Here is a 23,230-nt window from a genome sequence, read left to right on the forward strand (position 1 = left end):
TAAGTTGTGAAATCATCAAGCGCAAAACTGAGAATGTAGAACAGCATCTTTCAGGGCCATCTATCCATCCGTCCATCAACCCCATTCACTGATTCCTCAATCACAATATTCAGGCATCCAACTAACACTCATCTCTACATCAAATCAGTGATCCCTTTATATTTTGGGTGGATGGTGATGCAGTATTAATGAATTGTGCCAGTAATAAAAATGCCCGGGTACAAATGCTCGGGTACAAATCCCACCATAGTCGGAGGGGGAATTTGATTCCACTTAATAAATCTGGAATACATATTACACGCAATCCGCTCTGTTTCACCAATGAAGGAAATCTGTCATCCCTCCCTGCCTTCACCTACATCAGGCTCCAGTTGGACAGCAACATGTCTGACTCTTCCATTCATTCTGAACTGGCAAAGCAAACCGCCCAGTTCAAGAGTATTAGGGGCAGGGTCTTGCCATTGAGTCCCACAATCCATGAAAGTATAGAGGGGGACAACATGAATATACATGTTGGTCTGTTACAAATGGACCCTCTGTCTGATAGTCTGATTGTATTTCTATCCGTCATTACAACGTTATGAGATGTGGGAGAGATCCTCCAGCGGGATATTGCTGCTAAGAGGGGCCACAAATCCTTTCCTTAGAGATTGGAGCAGTTCAAATTGGTTCACAATTTAAAACATAAAATGATCTCCAGTGCTGTTGCTGGGTAGATTTGTTTATAAATAGTCCTCATTGACAATGTTACGAGTTTGAAGTTGGCTTGCAGCCAAGTGGTCAGTACTGAGAAAACAGATCTCTGAAAAACAAATCCAGATGTTTCCTGTAAACAACATTGAACATTCGAGCCTCCCTGACTGCAGGCGGCTGGATTGCTGCCAAATACTGTGTGGGGCAGATTAGCCTGAATATGAATGGACTAAATGGGATTTATCCATTCAAACAATAAATGTTTCAGTCGCACATGAAGTAAACGTTTTAAATGGTGTTCCATCTAAATAAATATATGCAGTGAATGTTCTGTTCACTTTTAGATTAAACATGATCGGAAAATAGTAAATTGACTCGTGCTATTTAATTTATGTAAGTTCCGAGTAAAGGTCACTCTAGTTATGAAAGTCCGCTTGTGAAGAACCTAATGAAGTGAGAGTGAGTGGTGTTGATGGACCCAATCCACAAGCCCAATAAAATGAGGGGAATTGCAAAACAATATAAGTTGAATTAAAAGAAAATCCTAAAAGTGCTCAAAACCCGCCCGAATTCCTGGAATATTTTCCGAGTTGTTGACCTCATTTAAACGGAGGCGTCTCTTATACCTGATCAGCACCGTGTTCTGTACAGATTAATTTGTGCTGATTTCCATTATTTAACAGTCCCTCTCATTGCTGCCAATGAGTGGAGAAATGACCAGTTCATGACCAGCTTCAGTGGAAGATAAAACATTTATTCCTGTGATGTTGTGTAACATGCAGCAAAGTCCTGATATCCTGTGTTCCCAACACCAGTGAATGTTAGACAGCCGGTGGTTAGTAAAATTAGCGGCAATGATTTGGATGCTGAAGGATAACTTTGCTGATTGCCGCGTCCGTTCTGATTTATTAACTTCTCTGTCAAAAGCTGATGTTCATTTCATGTTTCTCTGTCAACTCACTGCTGAATTATCAGGCAAGCGGCTTCTTTTGCGGCTAATGTTCACAGGATCGTCTGAGGCACAGGGGAAAATCGAGAAATGTAAAGAGAGACATTGTGTAATATTAGAGTTTCTTCTTGTCGACAGACCCACATTGTACACTGATGGCCATCCGCACTGCAAATGTAATCACGTCATTCATTCCCTCATTTAGTTACATTTCGTCTGATAAATTATACTTTATTGTTGTGATTGGATAGACAGACGATTTATACCCTGAAAATGTAATTTATTTGTTTATGTTCATCCCTTTATATTGGAGTGCAGAAATAAAGAGACTTAATGTATAGTGGAATTAGATTTTACTTAGAGGTGCTCAAATATAATTTTCCATTCGGATGAGGAGAGACATTACAATGAATCCATTCAGCCAAACAAATAAATCGATCTAATGTCACTTTTTAATAATAACCAATTGTAAATCTCTGAGCACATTCTGTTGGGGGTGTGGAAGGTGGGACGTGGATCCAGTCGCCGCCTCCACCAGGGAATCAATAGGCGGCGCCTGGAAAGCCGCCCCCTTCTGCCGGGTATTTAAATGCCGCTCACTGGGACCCGAACCCAACAGTCAAGGAGCTGGTTTGTTCACTGAGTTCCTGACACAACCATTTCCCCCAAATGACCAGAAGGATGAGGTGGGCCATTTCTCTCAGTTTGTTGCTGACTTTCTTATCCCGTGAGTAGTTTTTATTGTCCAAGTCTCTCACTGTTACTGTCTCAGTGTTAGTCTCTCTCTGGAATGTTCCAGAGTCACCAATCATTTCACCAGCATTAATCCTCGGGCTTTTTGATATATTTTTACAGGTGTCCAGTCGGATGTTGTGTTGACTCAGCCAGAGGCAGAGACCGGGCGTCCCGGAGGCTCCCTGACACTGACCTGTAAAACCAGCGGCTTCGATCTCGGCAGCTACTACATGGCCTGGATCCGCCAGGTTCCCGGACAGGGGCTGGAGTGGCTCGTTAGCTACTACGATTCATCCAGCAACAACTACGCCCCAGCCATTAAAGATCGATTTACTGCGTCCAAAGACACTTCAAACAACATCTTCTCTTTGGCCATGGGCAGTCTGAAGACCGAAGACACCGCCATCTATTACTGTGCTGGACACCACAGCGAGAGGAACCAGGGCTGGACCCGCACAAGAACAGCTCGAGAGGGAATTCAGCAACTTGCAGCTTAACCTGAAGGTCAGCACTTGATTCAAATGTAATATTAATGTCAGTGATCAGAGTCATTGCACACGCTGCTTCTTACATAACTCACACAGAGAAAATTAAACAGTAAAACTGAACAAACCGATCGATCTAATAGGATGAGCTTTTGTCTGTTTATATTTACTGTTCACAGTTTCAGCAATTAGAGACTTGGCTATAATCCTGGTTTTATTATTTCTGATACTTGGGAAAATCTATGTACTTTGGATTTGATAAACTACTGTATAAATTGTAAATTAGATCAGAAGTAAACGTGTATTTGAAGTGAATATTGAGCGGCAGGACTGAACAGAGAGTGAGTGCAGTTTTTGTGCGGGTGTCTGTCACTGTGACTACAGTGGGTCACAGTGCTGTGCACAGCGACATCCTCATACAAAAACCTCAGTGATATAGTTTGTTCAAATTGGTGATCAGCGCCACAACAGGATTGTCAACGTAAATTAATTTTAAATAAAACAAAGTTTGGAACTAATATTAGTTTTCAAAAAGGTATAAAAATCTTCCACTTTATCACTGTTCACCGACTCGCTAAATCTGTACAGAGGGTTTAAAAGTGTTCCGATCTTATTTATAAATGTAAAGACCAGGACAAGGTGAAATAACTCACCCATTCGCTCTTGGAAGAGACAGAATTTGGTTTTTGAGTGAACAGTGAAATTAAATCTCTGTATTTTACAGTTAACAGTCTGCCGCAGTATTTGACACGCTGTGTCTCACTGTGATAACTGGCGCACAGCAGTTACTGTCAATACAAAAAGCCCCTCAGCACTAATTAACTGAAGCTAGCTCAGTGTTCGATTTTACAATCCAACTTTATTCACAGTGAAGCATTATTTATCTCCAGCACTGACAAAATGACAATAATTAATATGGGAAATCTGTGACAATTATTCACTCATTAGTTAGTGATTTCAATAACATGTTCATCTTTTACTCTGAAATATAAAACATTAGCGTCATTTCTGAACAATAGCGACATCCACAAATACAATTCTAATTTAATGAAAATTCATTACAAGTTTACTTTGCCGCTGGTTTGTGAATATTTAAAATAATGGTGGATTTCTGTCTATTTTGTGCAGGTGCGGTTATTGAATGGAGCAGCCCAGGGAATGTGACACTGTGACTACTTCGACTACTGGGGACAAGGGACCATGGTGACGGTGACGGCAGGTAAGAACTGTTCCATTATTTATGAACTGTTTTACTTGAGTCTTTGTTTTACTTATTTTTTCTATTTTAACTATGCATTCGTTCACTGAATTGCGGGTTTGCTGGATTCTGCATTGAGATTTTGTTGCAATCTTTCATGTGATTCTGCTGAAAAAGGAATTAGTCTGCCGCTTGATAAAAGATGCTTCTGAGGGATTCAGTCCCTGGTTATTATGATTTGATGTTTATTTGCTGAGGACACTGAGTGGCTGGGTACTTTAATACCTAACGCCTGTTAAACAGTTTGGTATTTCTGTAATGTTTAATCTCGGTGACACCTGGTGGCTGCAGGTTTTACCACCTCCTGCACAAGTGTTAGAAATCTGCCCAATATTAACAAAATATGCTGAAGTATCTGTGTCAATTTATTGAACACGTCCCGCTTATTGACAATGTTGATGATATTCTTCCATATTTCTGTTTGTTTTAATTGTTCATTCACTTGCTGAAAGGCGGATTTGGTGGGTTCTAGATTGTGATTTTCTTGAAATGCTGTTTGATTCTGTTGAAGGTGTTTGTAGATTTGAGCTGGTTCTCCATGAGACGAGGTTCAGCCCCTCGGTGATGTGATTTGGTATTTTCTCTGCTCAGGAGATTCTGTCTCGGTGATTTTGAATGAGTAAAATTTGTGAAACGGTTCTGGCATTTCTATGTTCTTTGAAGTCTGTGATATTGAGCGGTTCCACGTTTTTTTAACTGAATGAATACAAGACACGTGTTTGAAACTGCTGCACGATTGTAGACAGAAAAGAGTCAGGATTTTAGAGTGTTTTTTTAAAGTGATGATTGCAGATTAAACTAAGCCACAGTTTAAAATGCTCTTTCCGAACATAATTTGTTCCTGCAATCATAGCCTGGCTTTACTTCAATGTTCTATCTTGGTGAGATAGATGGATGCAGCTTTATCTCTCCTTCCAACTGTTTAAATGCGTTTGAAATATGGTCCAATATGAATAAAATGTGGTAAAGTTTCAAAAATATTTTGGACATACCCCACATACTCGCAGTGATATGACTGTTGTTCTGTATTTTATTTAGTTTGATAATTCATACTTTAGGAGGAGAACTAGTTTGCTGGATTCAATATTCAGATGTTTGTGAAATGTTACGTTTGATTCTGTTGAATGTCGAATTGAGCTGTTTCTCAATGAAACGGGTTGGGTCCTTACGATGAGTTTTGACGTGTTCCTGCTGAGGAGATAGTGTGTCTGGGTGACTTTGAATAAGTACAATTTGTGAAGCAGTTTTCTGTTTCTTCGTTGTTTCTGCATTGTTCAAACTGGGTGACATTGAACAGTTACACGTTTTCTGGTTAAATGTAGAAAGGTTTGGGCGTTTGAATCTCCTTGAAGCACAATGGTAGGGAGTAAACGTGGCAGGTTTCGAAAATAAAGAAAGGAATAAAAGATTTGAGAGACATTTTTAAATTTTACCTAATGGTGACTGATTAAACTAAACCATGGCGTCATTAAGAACGCAATTCGTTACTGCAATCTGAAACTATTTAATTAAAACGTTTTCAAATTAGCGAGTAAAATTAATATAACTTAAACAATTATAATGCGGTGTTATAACCATATTATCCAAATATGTTTTCCTATTATGATCAACCGCCTTCCACAATTCTGCTGTGCTCTGCACTCCATTAGCATGGCCGGAAAAATTTTCTGGGCTGGGAATATTTTGTGATTATTTATGAAACTGTTTTAATAATAACATACTGATTCTACAGCACTGTTCAGTTGCACAAGATATATTTGAATTATTTTTTATTTCTCTGATTACGTTTGCAGTTACTTATATTGTTTTATATTGCAGTTTGGCAATTTATGTATCCGATTATTGTATTATTTATGTGCAGAAGCTCGAATATTATCTCTTCACCGTCATTTGCCATTGTCTCTAATCTAATCATAAAGAGTTTCTCAGAGGTGGAAGTCGCTGACAGTGCACAGGGCTGGAGACACAGTAAAAGCTTGAAATGCAAAAACCAAAAATTACAAAAGGAAAATATTAGCTTTGCAAAAAATAATAACGTCCTATCTCGCATAGCTGTGCTGTACACAATATAACATTATAGAAATAAAACAAATTATACAATAGAAGAATAGATTATATCTGAGCCTCAAGCTTATTTCTTATTAAATCATAAATTGAACAAGAACATTTCTCCGTCATTTTCTCATTATGTTTCAGTGCTGTAGAGGATCTAACTCAGTAATTTTCGTTAAGTTTTGCACTGATTAATTTGGATCTCCTTTCTTTAAGCAATATTTTCAATAATAAAGTTAATCGAATTGCCTGAATGATTAAATCTCGGAAACACTTTTATTGATCACAAACTACCAAGGACTTTATTGTTAGAGATATAGTTTCGAGTTACAACAGTTTAGCAATTTGGGAGTACCGCTTTAACAAACAGATGATATATTACACATGTCTGAATTATTCCATCCGATAATTTGAAGTTTAATATTTAATTAAATCCAAATTATTTAGCAAATTTCAGACTGGAGCAGGTTTTGAATTACAGAGAACCATTTTTTATTATTTATATTATAGAGTACAAATCAGCTGACAGGTCAACTAATTGACAATTGGCAATAACTTGCAACGCGACATTAGTACTAACTAATTTAACATAAATTAATTCCTACAATTGAGTAGTACACTGGCGTGCCATATCAAAGCTATTAGAGAATGTTTAATTGTACTGAAAATAATTTAGAAAACAATACATTTATTTACTCAGGTTGAAGAGGTGGCCCGCCTCGATTGTTTTATTGATTATATTTAATTAGAAAATTGCATCAAATCAGGTCATCAGTTTCCAATGTGAATGTTTCCTGGTTTGTTTATTTCTTAGCAAACACTGGATCTTTGTCACGGACATTAAACTCCCCTCAATCTGTTATATTTAATGTGATCATTCTCAGTGATTATACATTGTGCCCAGTTCAGCCAGACAGGAGAAATAGCTGAAAGGCTATTTGGAGCTTTAAGGAGCTTTGAAATTAATATCAGTTTCATTTCAAAGAGGTTATTGAATTTTTATTGTGGTCAGTTGACCATTTATCAATTAGAATCGAGCAGTTTGAATGATTCGTTCCCCTGTGTTTCAGAATGAAATTTGACAGACTAAATACTCTCTCATGCGCACACTGTTTCTCCCTCACACACTCCCTCTCTCCCACAAACCCGGACTATTCCTCAAACACACAGACACTCTCTCTCACAGACACTCTCACACACAATAGCTCTTCAAAAACACACAGTCTCTCTCTCACACACACACACTCGGTCACACACACGCACTGCCTCACTCTCTCATTCTCTTACATACTCACTGTCTCCAACTTTCTCTCTCTACAACTCTCCCTCACACACCAACAGACTGTCACTCGCTCTCACCCATTCACAGGCACATTATTCCTCTCTCTCTTTCACATGCAATCTCCCTCTCTCACACTCTCTCTCACACACTCTCTCTTACAAGTTTTACCAATCTCACTCACATAAAAAATCATTCGCAGACACACACACACTTGCACTCTCGCACACATTATCTCTTGCATACACGCTTGTTCACACACATGCTCTGTCCCACACATCTCTCTCACTCAAAACGCTATCTCACATACAGGCTCTCTCACACATTCGCTCTCTCACACATACACTCTCTTACGCATACGCTCTCTCTCACACACACACACACACTCTGACGTGCATAATCTCTCGCACGGACGCTCTCTCACGTTCTTACGCACACGCTCTCTCACACACACGGCCTCTCGCACACACATGCTCTCTTGTACTCCTGCTCTCTCACACATATATCCTCTCTTGCATACATGTTCTCTTATGCACATGCGCTCTGATACTCACACTCTCTCGCACAAACTCTCTCACTCACTCTCTCACACTCATGTTTGCTGACTCACATGCTCTCTCACGCACATGCTTTCTCACACACATGCTCTGTTGCACACATGCTCTCTCACACATATACTCTCCCACACATGCGTTCTCACACACACGCTCTCTCACACACATATCTCTCACACTCACGCTCTCTTGCACACACGCTCCCTCACACACATGCCCTCACACTCACATGCTCTCTCATACACTCACTCTCTCACACTCATGCTCTCTCATTCCCGCTTGCGCACACGCTCTCTCACTCACATGCTCTCTCGTACTCATGCTCTCTCACACACATGCTCTCACACACACATGCTCTCACACATGCTCTCTCGCACACATGCTCTCACACACACATGCTCTCACACATGTTCTCTTGCCCACATGCTGTCTCGTGCACACTTTTTCTCACACATGCTCTCTCACACATGCTCTCTCACACATATGCTCCCTTGCACACATGCTCTCTCACGCATATGCTCTGTTACACACTCTCTCACACACATGTCTGGCGCACATGCTATCTCACATACATGCTGTCTCACACACAGTTTTGCGCACAGTCTCTTTCCTGTGGACACTATTTTGCTCCTTCATACACACACAACCTCTCGCTCGCACAAATACACACAATGAGGCTCTCACACACAGATATTTTCTGACACACAGAGATACTCTCTCTCTCACACACACTCACACGTATACTCTCTCTCCCACTCTCTTGATCCATCTCTCGCATGCATGCAGACACATACATAGACACAAACACACTCTCCCTCTCTCACACACATACACTCAGACACGCACACACTTTCAGATACACAGATGAGAGCAACTGAATCTCATATCAGTCATAAAAATAATAATCTTTATTATTGTCACAAGTGGGCTCACATTAACACTGCAATGAAGGTACTGTGAAAATCCCCGACACGCCACACTCTGGCGCCTGTTCGGGTACACAGAAGAAGAATTCAGAATATCCAAACCACCTAACAGGATGTCTTTCGGGACTTGTGGGAGGAAACCGGAGCACCCGGGGGAAACCCACGTAGACACGGGGAGAACCTGCAGACTCCACACAGGCAATGACCCAAGTGGGAATCGAGCCCGGACCCCTGGTGCTGTGAAGCGACAGTGCTAACCACTGTGCTACAGTGCCGCCAAATCACGGCATCATTTTAACGGGTGACCTCGGGGAGCCCAACCAAAGAATGAATGGATGGGAATCAGGAGAACAATCTCCGCTGGTTGGAGTCATAACCAGCCCCAAGGTAGATGGATTCCATTGCTGGAGGTTAATCATCTCAATTCCAGGACATCACTGCGAGACGTCTTCAGGGTAGTGTCCTCGGACAAACCATCTTCAGCTTATTCATCAATGACCTTTTCATCATAATGTCTGAACTGGGACTGTTCTCAGATGATTGCACCAAGCTCAGCACAATTTGCAGCTGTGCAGTCACTGAATAAATCTATGTGTAAATAAAGCAACATGGAGACTACATCAGTCTGGCTGACATGTGGTAAGTAACAGTCAAGTCACCCAATCGAAGGCAATGCCCATCTCCAGTAAGAACGGATCTAACCACCGCCCATTGACATTCAATAGCATTACCATCATTGAATTCCTGGAGGTTACCATGGACCAGAAAGTGATCTGGACGAATCATATAAATTTTGAGGCCAGAAGAACAGATCAAAGGTGAGGAGTCCTGCGGTGAAAAACTCATCCCCTGACTCCCCAAAGCCTGTCCACCATCTAAAGATCCGCTGCAGAAGCTCATCATGTCTCCTTAGGCAGCACCTTCTAAACCCCTGGCAGCGGCCATCTGGACAAGGACAGCAGACACATGGGAACACCGCCAACTGGAAGCTCAACTCCAAGTCACTCAGCATCATGACTATAAAATATATCACCGTTCCTTCACTGCCGCTGGTTCAAAACCATGGAACTGACTCGGGGAAACACCACATGGACTACAATGGTTAAAGAAGTAAGCTCGCCACCTTCTCAAAGGCAATGAGGGATGGAAAATAAATGCTGGCCCAGCCAGAGACACCTACATCACAAGAATGAATAAACAGAACACACTCTCCGTGATACAATATGGCAAGAATTTTACAGGCAGAAAAATCCCATTTGCAAAATGAAAATCCATTAAGTTGCAGGAATGATCATTGTCCCAGTTCTAAATTATTTGTGAAAAACGAAATTACATCGGCATTAAAGCAGCTGCCCAGTGATCTACACTGCTGTCTGACTGTACACAGCCGGTGTTACTGACAGTATTAAAGCAGCTGCCCAGTGATCTACACTGCTGTCTGACTGTACACAGCCGGTGTTACTGAAAGCTGCTCAATGTGGAGAATCAGAACAGAATGAATGGAGAGGAAGAGGAGGAGGTGGGGGTGGTGGAGCCGAATGGAGGAGCCCCCAGCTCGGCTGCGGACAACAGGCAACAGGAAGCAGAGCCTGAGCGGAAAATCATCCAGAGAAACATCGTCCTAATGGGCTGGGAGCACCTGGGAATCATCACTCAGCCACGGTCACTCACTCGCTCACTCACTCGCCCTCACTCGCCTATCTTCACTCATTCACTTACCCTCACCTGTCTTCACTCATTCACTTACACTCACTCGCCATCACTCATTGACCCTCGCGCACACATCCTCAATGATAAACCTTTCCTTAACGACGCTCACACACACCCTCTCACCGACGGTCACTCACTCATCCTCACTCACCCACCCTCTCTGACACATTCTCAATCACCCACGCTCACTCACGCACCCTCCTTGACATACCATCACTCACACACACACCCTGACACACACACACTCGCCCAACGTCCCTGACACACTCTCACCCACCCACCCTCCCTGACACACTCTCACCCACCCACCCTCCCTGACACTCTCACTCACCCACCCTCCCTGACACACTCTCACTCACCCACCCTCCCTGACACACATACGCTCACCCACCCTCCCTGACACACTCTCACTCACCCACCCTCCCTGACACACTCTCACACACCCACCCTCCCTGACACACTCTCACTCACCCACCCTCCCTGACACACACACACTCACCCACCCACCCTGACACACTCTCTCACCCACCCTCCCTGACACATTCTCACTCACCCACCCTCCCTGACACATTCTCACTCACCCACCCTCCCTGACACACTCTCACTCACCCACCCTCCCTGACACAGTCTCACTCACCCACCTTCCCTGACACACTCACACTCACCCACCCTCTCTGACACACCCTCACTCACCCGCCCTCACACACCCTCATTCAGTAACACACCCTCACTCACTACCTCACCCACACTCACCTTCACTCACTCACCTGCCCTCACTCACCCACCCTACCTGACACACTCTCACTCACCCACCCTCCCTGACACACTATCACTTACCCATCCTCCCTGGCACACTCTCACTCACCCACCCTCCTTGACACACTCTCACTCACCCACCCTCCCTTACACACTGTCTCTCACCCACCCTCCCTGACACACACTCACCCACCCTCCCTGACACACTCTCACTCACCCACCCTACATGACACACTCTCACTCACCCACCCTCCTTGACATACTCACACTCACCCACCCTCCCTGACACACACACTCACCCACCCTCCCCGACACAATCTCACTCACCAACCCTCACTGACACACTCTCACTCACCCACCCTCCCTGACACACACACGCACCCCCACCATCACTGACACATTCTCACTCACCCACCCTCCCTGACACACTCTCACTCACCCACCCTCCCTGACACACTCGCACTCACCCATCCTCCCTGACACACTCACTCACTCACCCACTCTCACTCACCCACCCCCCTGACACACTCTCACTCACCCACCCACCCTGACACACACACGCACCCCCACCATCACTGACACATTCTCACTCACCCACCCTCCCCGACACACTCTCATTCATCAACCCTCCCTGACAGACTCTCACCCACCCACCCTCCCTGACACATTCTCACTCACCCACCCTCCCTGACACTCTCTCACTCACCCACCCTCCCTGACACACTCGCACTCACCCATCCTCCCTGACACACTCACTCACTCACCCACTCTCACTCACCCACCCTCACTGACCCACCCACCCTGACACACTCTCACTCACACACCCTCACACACCCTCCCTGACACACTCTCACTCACCCACCCTCCCTGACACACTCTCACTCACCCACCCTCACTCACCCACCCTCCCTGACACACACGCACTAACCCGTCCTCCCTGACACTCACTCACTCACCCACCCTCACTCACCCACCCTCACTCACACACCCTCACTCACACACCCTCCCTGACACACTGTCACTCACCCACCCTCACTCACCCACCCTCACTCACACACCCTCACTCACACACCCACCCTGACACACTGTCACTCACCCACCCTCACCCACCCACCCTCACTCACACACCCTCCCTGACACACTTTCACCCACCCACCCTCCCTGACACACCCTCACTGACCCACCCTCCCTGAAACACTCTCAGTCACCCATGCTCCCTGGCACACACTCACTCACCCACCTCACACCCACCCTCCCTGACACACTCTCACTGACCCATCCTCCCTGACATACTATCACTCACCCATCCTCCCTGAAACACTCTCACTCACCCACCCTCCTTGACACACACTCACTCACCCACCCTGACACACACACACACTCACCCACCCTGACACACTCTCACTCACACACCCTCACACACACACCCTCACTCTCCTACCCTCACTCACACGCCCTCACACACACACGCTTACCCATCCGCATTCAACATCACTCACTCACCCTCATTGACTCGTTCTTACATGCCCAACCTAACTCATAACCCTCAATCACACACCCTCACCCACTCCCACTCGCTCACCTACCCCTATTCACTCACCCACCCTCACTCATTCCCACATACCCTCATTCAGTAACCCACCCTCACTTACACATTCTCGCTCCCCCTCACTCAAATACCATCACCCACCCTAATTCGGCCACACTCACTCCCTCACCCTCCCACCCACCATCGCACTCTAATCCTCCCTCACTCACCCAGCCTCACCTATTCACCCTCACTTACAAAGACTGGCACCCACCCTCTTTCACACGCCTTCACTCACAGATCCTCACTCACACACCCTCACTCATCCACATTCCCTCATACACCCTTATTCAGCCACCCTCACCAGACGCACCCACCCTCTGTCACCCACTACCACTCACTCTCATTTACTCCCTCACCCTCACTCACTCTTACTCACCCACATTCACTCATTCACGCACCCTAATTCACCCTCACTCACACACCCAAACTCATTCACTCACACACCCTCATCCACCCACATCCATCCCCTCACTCACCCTCACTCACTCAACCACCATCACACATATACCCTCGCTCACCCACCCACACTCATTCTCCGCCACTCACACACCCTGACGCACCCGCCCATCCTCACTGACCGTCACTGACTCTCACTACACAACCTCACTCACCCAGCTTCGCTCATTCTCTGCGTCTCACTCACTCTCCCTCACCCACCCTGACTCATTCGGCCTCGGTGCCACAGCCTCGCCCATTTACCCTCACTCAGTCACTCACCCCTGATCTCTCACTTATCAACATTCATACATCCTCAATCACCCAACTCACTCACCCACACTCATTCCCCTACCCTCACTCGGTTACTCACTCATCCTTTCTCACGCATGCTCAGGAGCGAGAACTGAAGACAAGTGGCGCTCGAATGTGGCTGCATGACACGGGATTGCCGGGAGCCGGAGGAAAGTGCAGAGAGCCGGGGGAAGGGGCAGAGAGCCGGAGGAAAGTGCAGAGAGCCGGGGGAAGGGGCAGAGAGTCGGGGGGAAGTGCAGAGACCGGAGGAAAGTGTAGAGAGCCGAGGGAAAGCGCAGAGAGCCGGAGGATAGTGTAGACAGGTGGAGGAAAGTGTAGAGAGCCGGGGAAGGGCAGAGAGCCGGGGGAAAGCGCAGAGAGCCAGGAGAAGGCACAGAGAGCCGGGGGAAGGGGCAGAGAGCCGGAGGAAAGTGCAGAGAGCCGGGGGATGGTGCAGAGATCCGGGGGAAGGCGCAGAGAGCCGGGGGAAGGGGCAGAGAGCTAGGGGAAGTGCAGAGAGTCTGGAGAAGTGTAGAGAGCCGTGGGAAGGCGCAGAGAACCGGAAGAAAGTCCATGGAGTGGGCGATAAGCGATAAGAATCGGGGTAAAGCGCACAGTGCTAGCGAAGGGCTCAAAGGGCCCGCGGAATGTGTCAGGAACCGGGAAAAGCCCAAAGAACTGGGAAAAGTGCAGCGCACATGGGAAAACACAATGAGCCGGAAAAAAATGCAAAGTCGAGGGAATGCAAAGACAGGCGGAGTGTGGAGTTAACAGCACAATCAGGATCTTATTGAATGGGGGAGTAGGCTCGACGGGTAGAATGGCCGACTCCCGCTGTTCATGTTCAATTTTAGCATGGCCAATCCACCTAACCCACACATCTTTGGACTGTGGGAGGAAACCGAAGCACCCGGAGGAAACCCACGCACACACGGGGAGGACGTGCAGACTCCACACAGACAGTGACCCAGCTGGGAATCGAACCTGGGACCCTGGAGCTGTGAAGCATTTATGCTAACCACCATGCTACCGTGCTGCCCCGCTGTCTATGGTATTTTTCAAGCAAAGTCACTACTCTCTGGTTTGGGGAGTGGGGGTAGATTGGTGGAGAGAGGAGGGGGCATCAGTCAGTTTGAACAAAGGGAATTTCCCAAAACTGCAAAGATACAAATGAAGAGGCAACTTCTTTATCACAAAGTGCTGTTGATTGTGACGTACACAGGTCAGTTAGCTGGATTGTGACGTACTCAGCTCAGTTAGCTGGATTGTGACGTACACAGCTCAGTTAGCTGAATTATGACGTGCACAGCTCAGTTAGCTGGATTCTGACGTACACAGCTCAGTTCGCTGGATTGTGACGTACACAGCTCAGTTTGCTGGATTGTGACGTACACAGCTCAGTTAGCTGGATTGTGACGTACACAGCTCAGTTAGCTGGATTGTGACGTACACAGCGCAGTTAGCTGGATTGTGACGTACACAGCTCAGTTCGCTGGATTGTGACGTGCACAGCTCAGTTAGCTGGATTGTGACGTACACAGCTCAGTTCGCTGGATTGTGACGTACACAGCTCAGTTTGCTGGATTGTGGCGTACACAGCTCAGTTAGCTGGATTGTGACGTACCCAGCTCAGTTTGCTGGATTGTGACGTACACAGCTCAGTTAGCTGGTTTGTGACGTACACAGCTCAGTCAGCTGGGCAGCTGGTTCGTAATGAGGAGCGATCCGAACAGCGCGGGTCCAATTGCTGCACCGGCTGGTTTATTCATAAAGACCCCCATTCTCAACCTTGCCCCTAGCCTGAGGTGTGGTGACCCTCACGTTAAATCACCATCAGTCCGCTCTCAGAAGGAGAGAGCAGTCTCCGGGACTATGGCCTCATTCCCGTTTTATATTACATGGTGGCTGAAATAATGGGGAAAACGCTCTGCTCCTCTCTTTCAACCCAATGAAAGTTACACCATTCAGATTACATCAAAATGTGTTTCTTTCGATAGAGATGGAGAAAGAAATGTGGGTTTCTAAAGAGGGGGCAAAAAGTAGGTGAATCCCAACGATAGAACTGATTGAAGATTCAATGTGGATGTATGATTAAATCGGTAAATGTTAGGATAGTACGAGTCAAATTATGAAATGCTTGGTTACTTATAAATCACGAATACCAGAGTCTAACATGTTGGATCGGCCATTCTCTCCCAGCGACACCGTCTCCGCCCACTCTCTACAGCCTGGTCTCCTCCTGCCAGCAACACAACACCGACGGCTCCGTAACCGTTGGCTGTTTGGCGATGGACTACTCCCCAGAAATCACCAGCCTTACCTGGAAGAAAGATGGGCAGCTGATCACCAACGGAGTTAAGAAATATCCGTCAGTGAGAAACAAGAAGGGAACCTACACCCTGAGCAGCCAGTTAACCATCACCGAGTCAGAGGGGGGATGCAGCAAAATCAGGTGTGAGGTTCGACACAGCGGCTCAGCCAAGAGTATTGAAATACCATGTAAGTATTGTGGAACCTGTGACAAACAGAACCGCTTTGATTATTTTATTTACAACTTTGGTTATTTATGATACATTTATGGTACTCTGCATAGTTCTGATTCTTGGCGAAAAATATTGACTGCAGATAAACAGTTAAAACATAATAAATCATTTTAATTGTTACAAGATCTTCTGCAAGAAATGTTAACTTGTGTTTTGAAGGTGGTGGAACTGACATCCATCCAAATGTTCTCCTCACCGTGAGTTCCAATGAAGAAATCTCAAGACAGAAATTTGCAACCATCGTCTGTTCAATCAACGATTTCCGTCCAAACTCAATTAACGTGAAGTGGCTGAAGAATGGACAACCCATGGGTTCAGGAATTGTCACCTCTCCCGCCTGTGAAGTGAACGGGAACTTCTCGGCGAGCAGTCGGCTGACAGTCTCAGCTGGGGAATGGTTCAGCAAAGCGGTCTATACCTGCCAGGTCACTCATCAAGAGGTCACCCAAAGTCACAACGTCACCGCGTCTGGTAAGAGACACAAACAGGAAACAATAAATCATCCTGCACTCTGATGTTAACCCAAATCAGGAATTTACTGAAGTTAGTACAAATCACAGAATAATTTCTAATTTACTGCCATGTAGTTTGTGTTTCATTCTGATGTCAGAGCTGCATTAGGGCTGCTCACCATTCAGGATATTACCAGAACAGCAAAGAATGTTTCCCTCTACTTTTAGATCATTTAGTGAGTGAGGTGGACTTGATATCAGTTTTATTCCGAAACAGCTGATTATATTTCAGATGCAGTGGGTGCCTTGAATCCTTTATTGATAACGGCTCCGGGGGAAAGTGTTCAAACGTTCATCCAACCTATTTATAAATTAGCGTTCAAGACTGTGTTCCAGAGATCGGGAATTATGAATCGCATTGGGAATGCTGCAATACTGATTCATTAAAATGATACCGTGGCTAAACGACTTTCACAATAATGGTTAGCACTGAGGCCTCACAGTGCCTGGGACCCGGTTCGATACTGACGCCGGTTGACTGTGTGGGGTTTACACCTTCTCCCCGTCTCTGCACGGGTTTCCTCCAGGTGCTTTGATTTCCTCCCACAGGCAAATACGTACAGGTTAGGTGAATTGGTCATGCTGAATTGTCGCTGAATGTCGAAAGATTAGGTGGGGTTGTGAGGCTAGGGTGGGGGAATTGTCCTAGGTAGAGTGCTCTTTCGAGGGTCGGTGCAGACTCCATGGGCCGAATGGTCCTCTTCTGCACTGTAGTAATCTATGATTCTATAATGGCATTGGCAGAACACGCTGGTTTTCTTTTGTATATCGAAGATTAAAGGCGGTCTTCAGAGGTTGATATTTCGAAGTTGCTTTATTCCCATTTAGAGAGTGAAGGCTGAATCCTGCTGTCCTGATTATGAAGCTGAAACTTGGTTAATTTTCATGTTTTCAATCACAGATTCTTCCGTTTGCACTGATGCCTCAGTAACAATACTGCCACCATCAATAGAACAGGTCTTACTGGAGGCGACTGTAACCTTAACCTGCGTCATTTCGAATGCTCCTTATGGAGTCAACGTGTCCTGGAGTGAAGCGAAGAAGCCGCTGAAATCAGAGATTGCCGACCAGCCTGGGGCAGATACTGAGAGCGTGGTCAGCAAATTAAACATCTCCACACAAGCCTGGCTGAGTGGGGCTGTGTTTGACTGTGTGGCGAGCCATCAGGACCTGCCAACTCCTTTAAGAATTTCAATCCACAAAAAAATAGGTGAGCAGTGAGACTGAAGCAATAAGTGAGTCATTGTGTCTATTTCTAGTGTCAGTGCAGCGGTCAGTATTTAGCATTCAGTGTATTTATGGTCCATTCTGATTGGTAATTCCACTAACTAAATACTCTCGGCATTTAGAGTTTAAGGGGGAAATTGATATGCAGATGAATGAACAATGAATTAAACCCAGTGATATTGGGTTTAGATGGAGCGAGACCATAGACCACAAGACTTAGGAGCAGATGTAGGTCATTGGGCCCATCAACACCGGCCCAGCCTTCAGTGAGGTCATGACTGATCTGATGTGATAATCTTCAACTCCTCTTTCCCGCCTTATCCTCATATCTCTTGACGCCTTTACTGATTTAAAATATGTCTCTCTCAACCTTGAACGTACTGAACAACCCAGATTCTACAGCCCCCTGCGTTAAATAATTCCACAGCTTCGCTACCCTCTGAGAGAGGTAATTCCTTCTCATTTCTGTCTTAAATGGGCGAACCCTTATTTTGTGATCCTGCACGCCGCTCCGAGACGCTCCCACAAGGGAAAACAACCTCTCAGCGTCTATCATAAGAAGTTCCCGGAGAATCTTTCATGTCTCACTTAGGTCGCATTAATTCTTCTAAACTCCAGTAAGTACAACCCAACCTAGTTAACCTCAGCTCATAAGAAAATCCCTCCATACTCGGGATCAGCCTCGTGATCCTTCTCTGGACTGCCTTCAAAACCAATCTGTCTTCCTCAGATAAGGGCAACAAAATTATCCAAAGTGTATCAGGTGTAGTCTAACTAATGCCTTGTATAGTTTTAGCCAGACTTCCCCATGTTTATATTCGATTCCCTTTTAAATAAATGTCAACATTCAATTTGCCTCCATATTACCTGCAGAATTTGCTTTTTGTAGTTTCTGCACGAGGACCCCCAATTCCCCCGTTACTTCAGCTTCCTGCAGCCTTTCTCCATCTAAATAATATTCCGTTATGTTCTTCCTCCTACCAAAGTGGCTAACCTCACATTTTCCTACACCATATTCCATCTGCCAAGTTTTTGCTCAGTAACTTAAGCTGTCTCTGTCCCTCTATGGATTTTCTGTGATCCTCACCACTTGCCTTTCTATCTATTTTTGTAACTGCAGCCATGGCAATAGTACATTCACTTATTAAACGGAGTTTTTTAATTCATGTATATGACAAATACTGGCTCTCCTTTCTCTAACCTGCTCGTTACCACCGCAAAGAATTGTAATACATTTGTCAGGCATGATTGACCTTCACAAAGCCGCGCTGACTCTGCTTAATTATATTCTGTATGTCTAAATGTTCAGCTATCAAGGTCACTGGCCTATAGTTACCGGATTCTGACTCCCTTCCCTTTTGAATAAGGGTGTTACATTGGCAGTTTCCCAATCCTTTGGGAGTAAGGTGGGAGGAGCCTGCTGTGGAGTTTATACACCAGTACAGAACAGACGGACCGAATGGCCTGTTTCCCTGCTGTACACTTTCTGAAACTTTCGAATCCAATATCCGTAAATTCTCAGGGAAAAGGATTGTGCCCACCTCTGCTCCGAGCTGGGAACCGGGACAGATCCCAATGTGGAAAATGGAAACCTTTAAAATCCAACACAAAACACATTTCTCTCACATCTAACCCGCGGTTCCATTGTCTCCGGAATTCCCCATTTTATTGACATTTATTGTACATTTTCTGCAGATCCCAATCCGCGGGAACCGTCCGTCTCTGTCCTCCTGCCCTCGGCTGAAGACGTCTCCGCTCAGAGATTCGTCTCCCTTAGCTGCTTAGTGAGAGGTTTCTCCCCCCGAGAGATCTTCGTCAAGTGGACCGTCAATGACAAGCCGGTGAATCCCGGGAACTACAAGAACACCGAGGTGATGGCGGAGAACGGCAATAGCTCCTTCTTCATGTACAGCCTGTTATCCATTGCAGCGGAGGAGTGGGCCAGCGGCGCTTCTTACTCCTGTGTGGTGGGACATGAAGCCATCCCCTTGAAGATCATCAACAGAACGGTTGATAAATCCAGCGGTAAACCCAGTTTTGTGAACATTTCCCTCGCTCTGATGGACACCGTTAATTCATGTCAATGAGAATCTATTGGTTATATTTTGAACTAAAATAAAAAGAATAAAGGTTTTTTCCTCCAATTGTGATTTAAATACACAGCCGCTGAATTAATGGTGCTTCCACTTTGCTGATATTAGATCTGTTCAATGAGACCCGGATTTCTACAGGTCTCAGCCCCAAGTCTGATACAACCAGAGCTCCCAGCTCTGATACACCCTGGGTTAGAGACAGAGTAAAACTCATTCATTCCAGGATTCAGCAAAATATCTTCATTGACTTTCCTCCCACTGAGGAGAAATCGGACAATTTCCCATTTCAGGCAGACAAACCCATCACATTTAGATCTCGGTGTTCCTGCTTCTCTCATTGTCCATCCCTTTAAAATGGAGATGCCGGCGTTGGACTGGGGTGAGCACAGTAAGAAGTCTTACATCACCAGGTCCAACAGGGTTGTTTCAAACGCGACCTTTCGGAGCGCAGCTCCTTCCTCAGGTGAATGGAGAGGTATCATCCAGGAACATTTATATAGACAAAGTCAGAGATGCCGGACAATGCTTGGAATGCGAGCATTTGCAAGTAAATTGGATTCATGTCGCATTACATCCACCCCCCACAATCAGGCCTGGACTTGCAAAATTCCACCAACTGTTCTGGCTTGAGACAATTCACACCTCTTTAACCTGTGATTATCCCTCTCCCTGGATCTAATGATTTGATTACCTGCAAATGCTCGCACTCCAAGCATTGTCCAGCATCTCTGACTTTGTCTATATAAATGTTTCTGGAACATACCTCACCATTCACCTGAGGAAGCAGCTGCGCTCCGAAAGCTCGTATTTGAAACAAACCTGTTGGACTTTTACCTGGTGTTTTAAAATTAATGTCAGCTTTAAGTTGCTGTATCACACACACTGGGAACTGAATTGAGGATCAAACAGAAACATGGACCAACAATCCCCAGTCAAAGAGAGGGGAAAGTGAAATTGTTAATCCACTGTACCCCCACTTCACCAACAGAGAGAGCGGGAGGGGTTTTAGTTAATCCACTGTACCCCCACTTCACCAATAGAGAGAGGGGGAGGGGCTTTAGTTAATCCACTGTTCCTCCACTTCCACAACAGAGAGAGGGGTAGGGTCATTAGTTAACACACTGTGTCCCCACTTCCCCAAAAAAGAGACGGTGGGGGCTGAGTTAATCCACTGTTCACCCGCTTCCAACAATGAGTGGAGCGGCATTATTTAATCCACTATACCCACACTTCCCCAACAAAGAGAGCAAAGGGGCAATAATAACCCATTTTACCTCCACTTTCCAGACCAAAAGAGGAGGAAGGTCCTGAATGAACTCTCTGTATCTGCACCTCCAGCAGGGAGAACCCAAAGGGAATTTGCTGAGCTGACCAGAGAGGGAGATTATTAACTCAATATCTTCCCAGTCCCCAAACAGGGAGTTTGGAAGTAAACGGTTCTCTAGACTAAGAATTCAGTTACTGACATTACAAGACACCATGTAGCTCACTGGTGGCTGAAGGGTTTAAAAGACCATCATGATCAAAATGTTCCTAAAGTATCTATTTATGCAACAGAATTCCTTTAACACCCTTGTTCCTCTTATCCGTTTGCTGAGACCGATTCCCCATAATCCAAATCCAGACTGGTGATTGAATTCTCCCTGGGTTTTCACTGTTCTCTCCTGAGGCACCTCCTGGTATTTTTGCATTAGGTCACCTGATGTCAGCTTGCAACTCACAGAAAACACATTTATAAGCAGAAAGTTCAACATATTCTACATCGGTATCAATAATACCCACAACTGGCAAAGCTACAGGCAGCTGATGCAAATACACAGACAGATAAACAAACACAGACACTACACATACATGTACACAGACCCACAAACACACACACGCTCACACGTGGACACAAACACACACATAGACACACATAGAAACACATGCGTTAACATACACCCAGGCCCAACGAACCACATATTTTGACACAAAAACACACGCAAACGTGCGCACAAAATTACAAGCATGCACATAAACACAAAGCACACATTTATACACACACAGACACACGTGCACATCCACACATAGACACACAAATCCACACTCACAAGCGGCTACACAAATGTATACAAACAGACACATACAACCACATGTCCACACAGATACACAAACATATAAAACCAGACAAGCAGGCTGACAGAAGAATATGAAACACAAATGTAACCAATAACATTTACATTGGCAGAATTTCACGATGACAGAAATATTTCCATTCAAACAGAGACAATAATCCACATTAACACACTAATGGGCTCACATGGACACATATTAGCATACCCATACACATGCTGGCACAAACACACGTTAGTGCTCACAGAGGCATCAATGCACATCAATAGATAGTTATAAACAACCATCAACGCATAAATAGCTCTGCTGCCGCACAGCGCCATAAACTTGGGTTCAATTCCAGCTTTGGGTGACTGTGGTGTTCCCACGTTCTCCGGTGTCTGTTCCTGTTTCCTCCGGTGCTCTGGTTTCCTCCCACAGTCCAAAGATGAGCAGGTTCGGTGGATTGGCCAGGCTATATTACCCCTTAGTGCCCACAACGTTAGGTGGGGTTACCAGGTTCTGGGGACAGGGCAGGGGCATGCGTCCAGGTAGAGTGCTCTTTCGGAGGGTCGGTGCAGACTCAATGGGCCGAATAGTCTCGTTCGGCACAGTCGGGATTATATGATGATGATTCTATGATTAAATACACGCATCAACAAACACACACACACACAAACGCACTTATCCAGACACAAACATTAAGACCCTGACATGCATGTTGAACGTATAAAGACACATTAACACTTTTATTACTGGGCAGGGAACTATAAACTTATATTAACACAGGCATTAATATATAAACATAGACTTCAACACACAAACACACACAATAAAACCCTCATATATACACATTGACTTAAGATAAATTTACACACAGGCGCTGACACACAAATACACAGATCAATACTCATTGACACATGAACACACACAATGACACTTATAAAGGCATCGGGACACACAAATGAAGAGTAAAGAAACACGAATTTCGCATCTACACAGACACAAAAGCGAAAGAACAAACACAGACGTCAGGCAAGGAGGGCA

The 23,230-nt window shown here is 45.3% G+C and overlaps 2 gene segments (V, D, J or C); both read left to right on the forward strand.

Moving 5' to 3' along the window:
* Nucleotides 1-2,317: 2,317 nt before the first annotated feature.
* On the forward strand, nucleotides 2,318-2,874 carry LOC119960319. The segment is given in 2 exon segments: nucleotides 2,318-2,369; nucleotides 2,498-2,874. Coding segments are annotated over 2 exon segments (423 nt in total).
* A 1,142-nt stretch (nucleotides 2,875-4,016) lies between these two features.
* On the forward strand, nucleotides 4,017-22,284 carry LOC119960320. The segment is given in 6 exon segments: nucleotides 4,017-4,081; nucleotides 15,917-16,216; nucleotides 16,420-16,731; nucleotides 17,674-17,982; nucleotides 19,695-19,765; nucleotides 22,237-22,284. Coding segments are annotated over 6 exon segments (1,059 nt in total).
* Nucleotides 22,285-23,230: the final 946 nt, after the last annotated feature.

Source organism: Scyliorhinus canicula, unplaced genomic scaffold (assembly GCF_902713615.1).
Source record: "Scyliorhinus canicula unplaced genomic scaffold, sScyCan1.1, whole genome shotgun sequence".
NCBI lineage: Eukaryota > Metazoa > Chordata > Chondrichthyes > Carcharhiniformes > Scyliorhinidae > Scyliorhinus > Scyliorhinus canicula.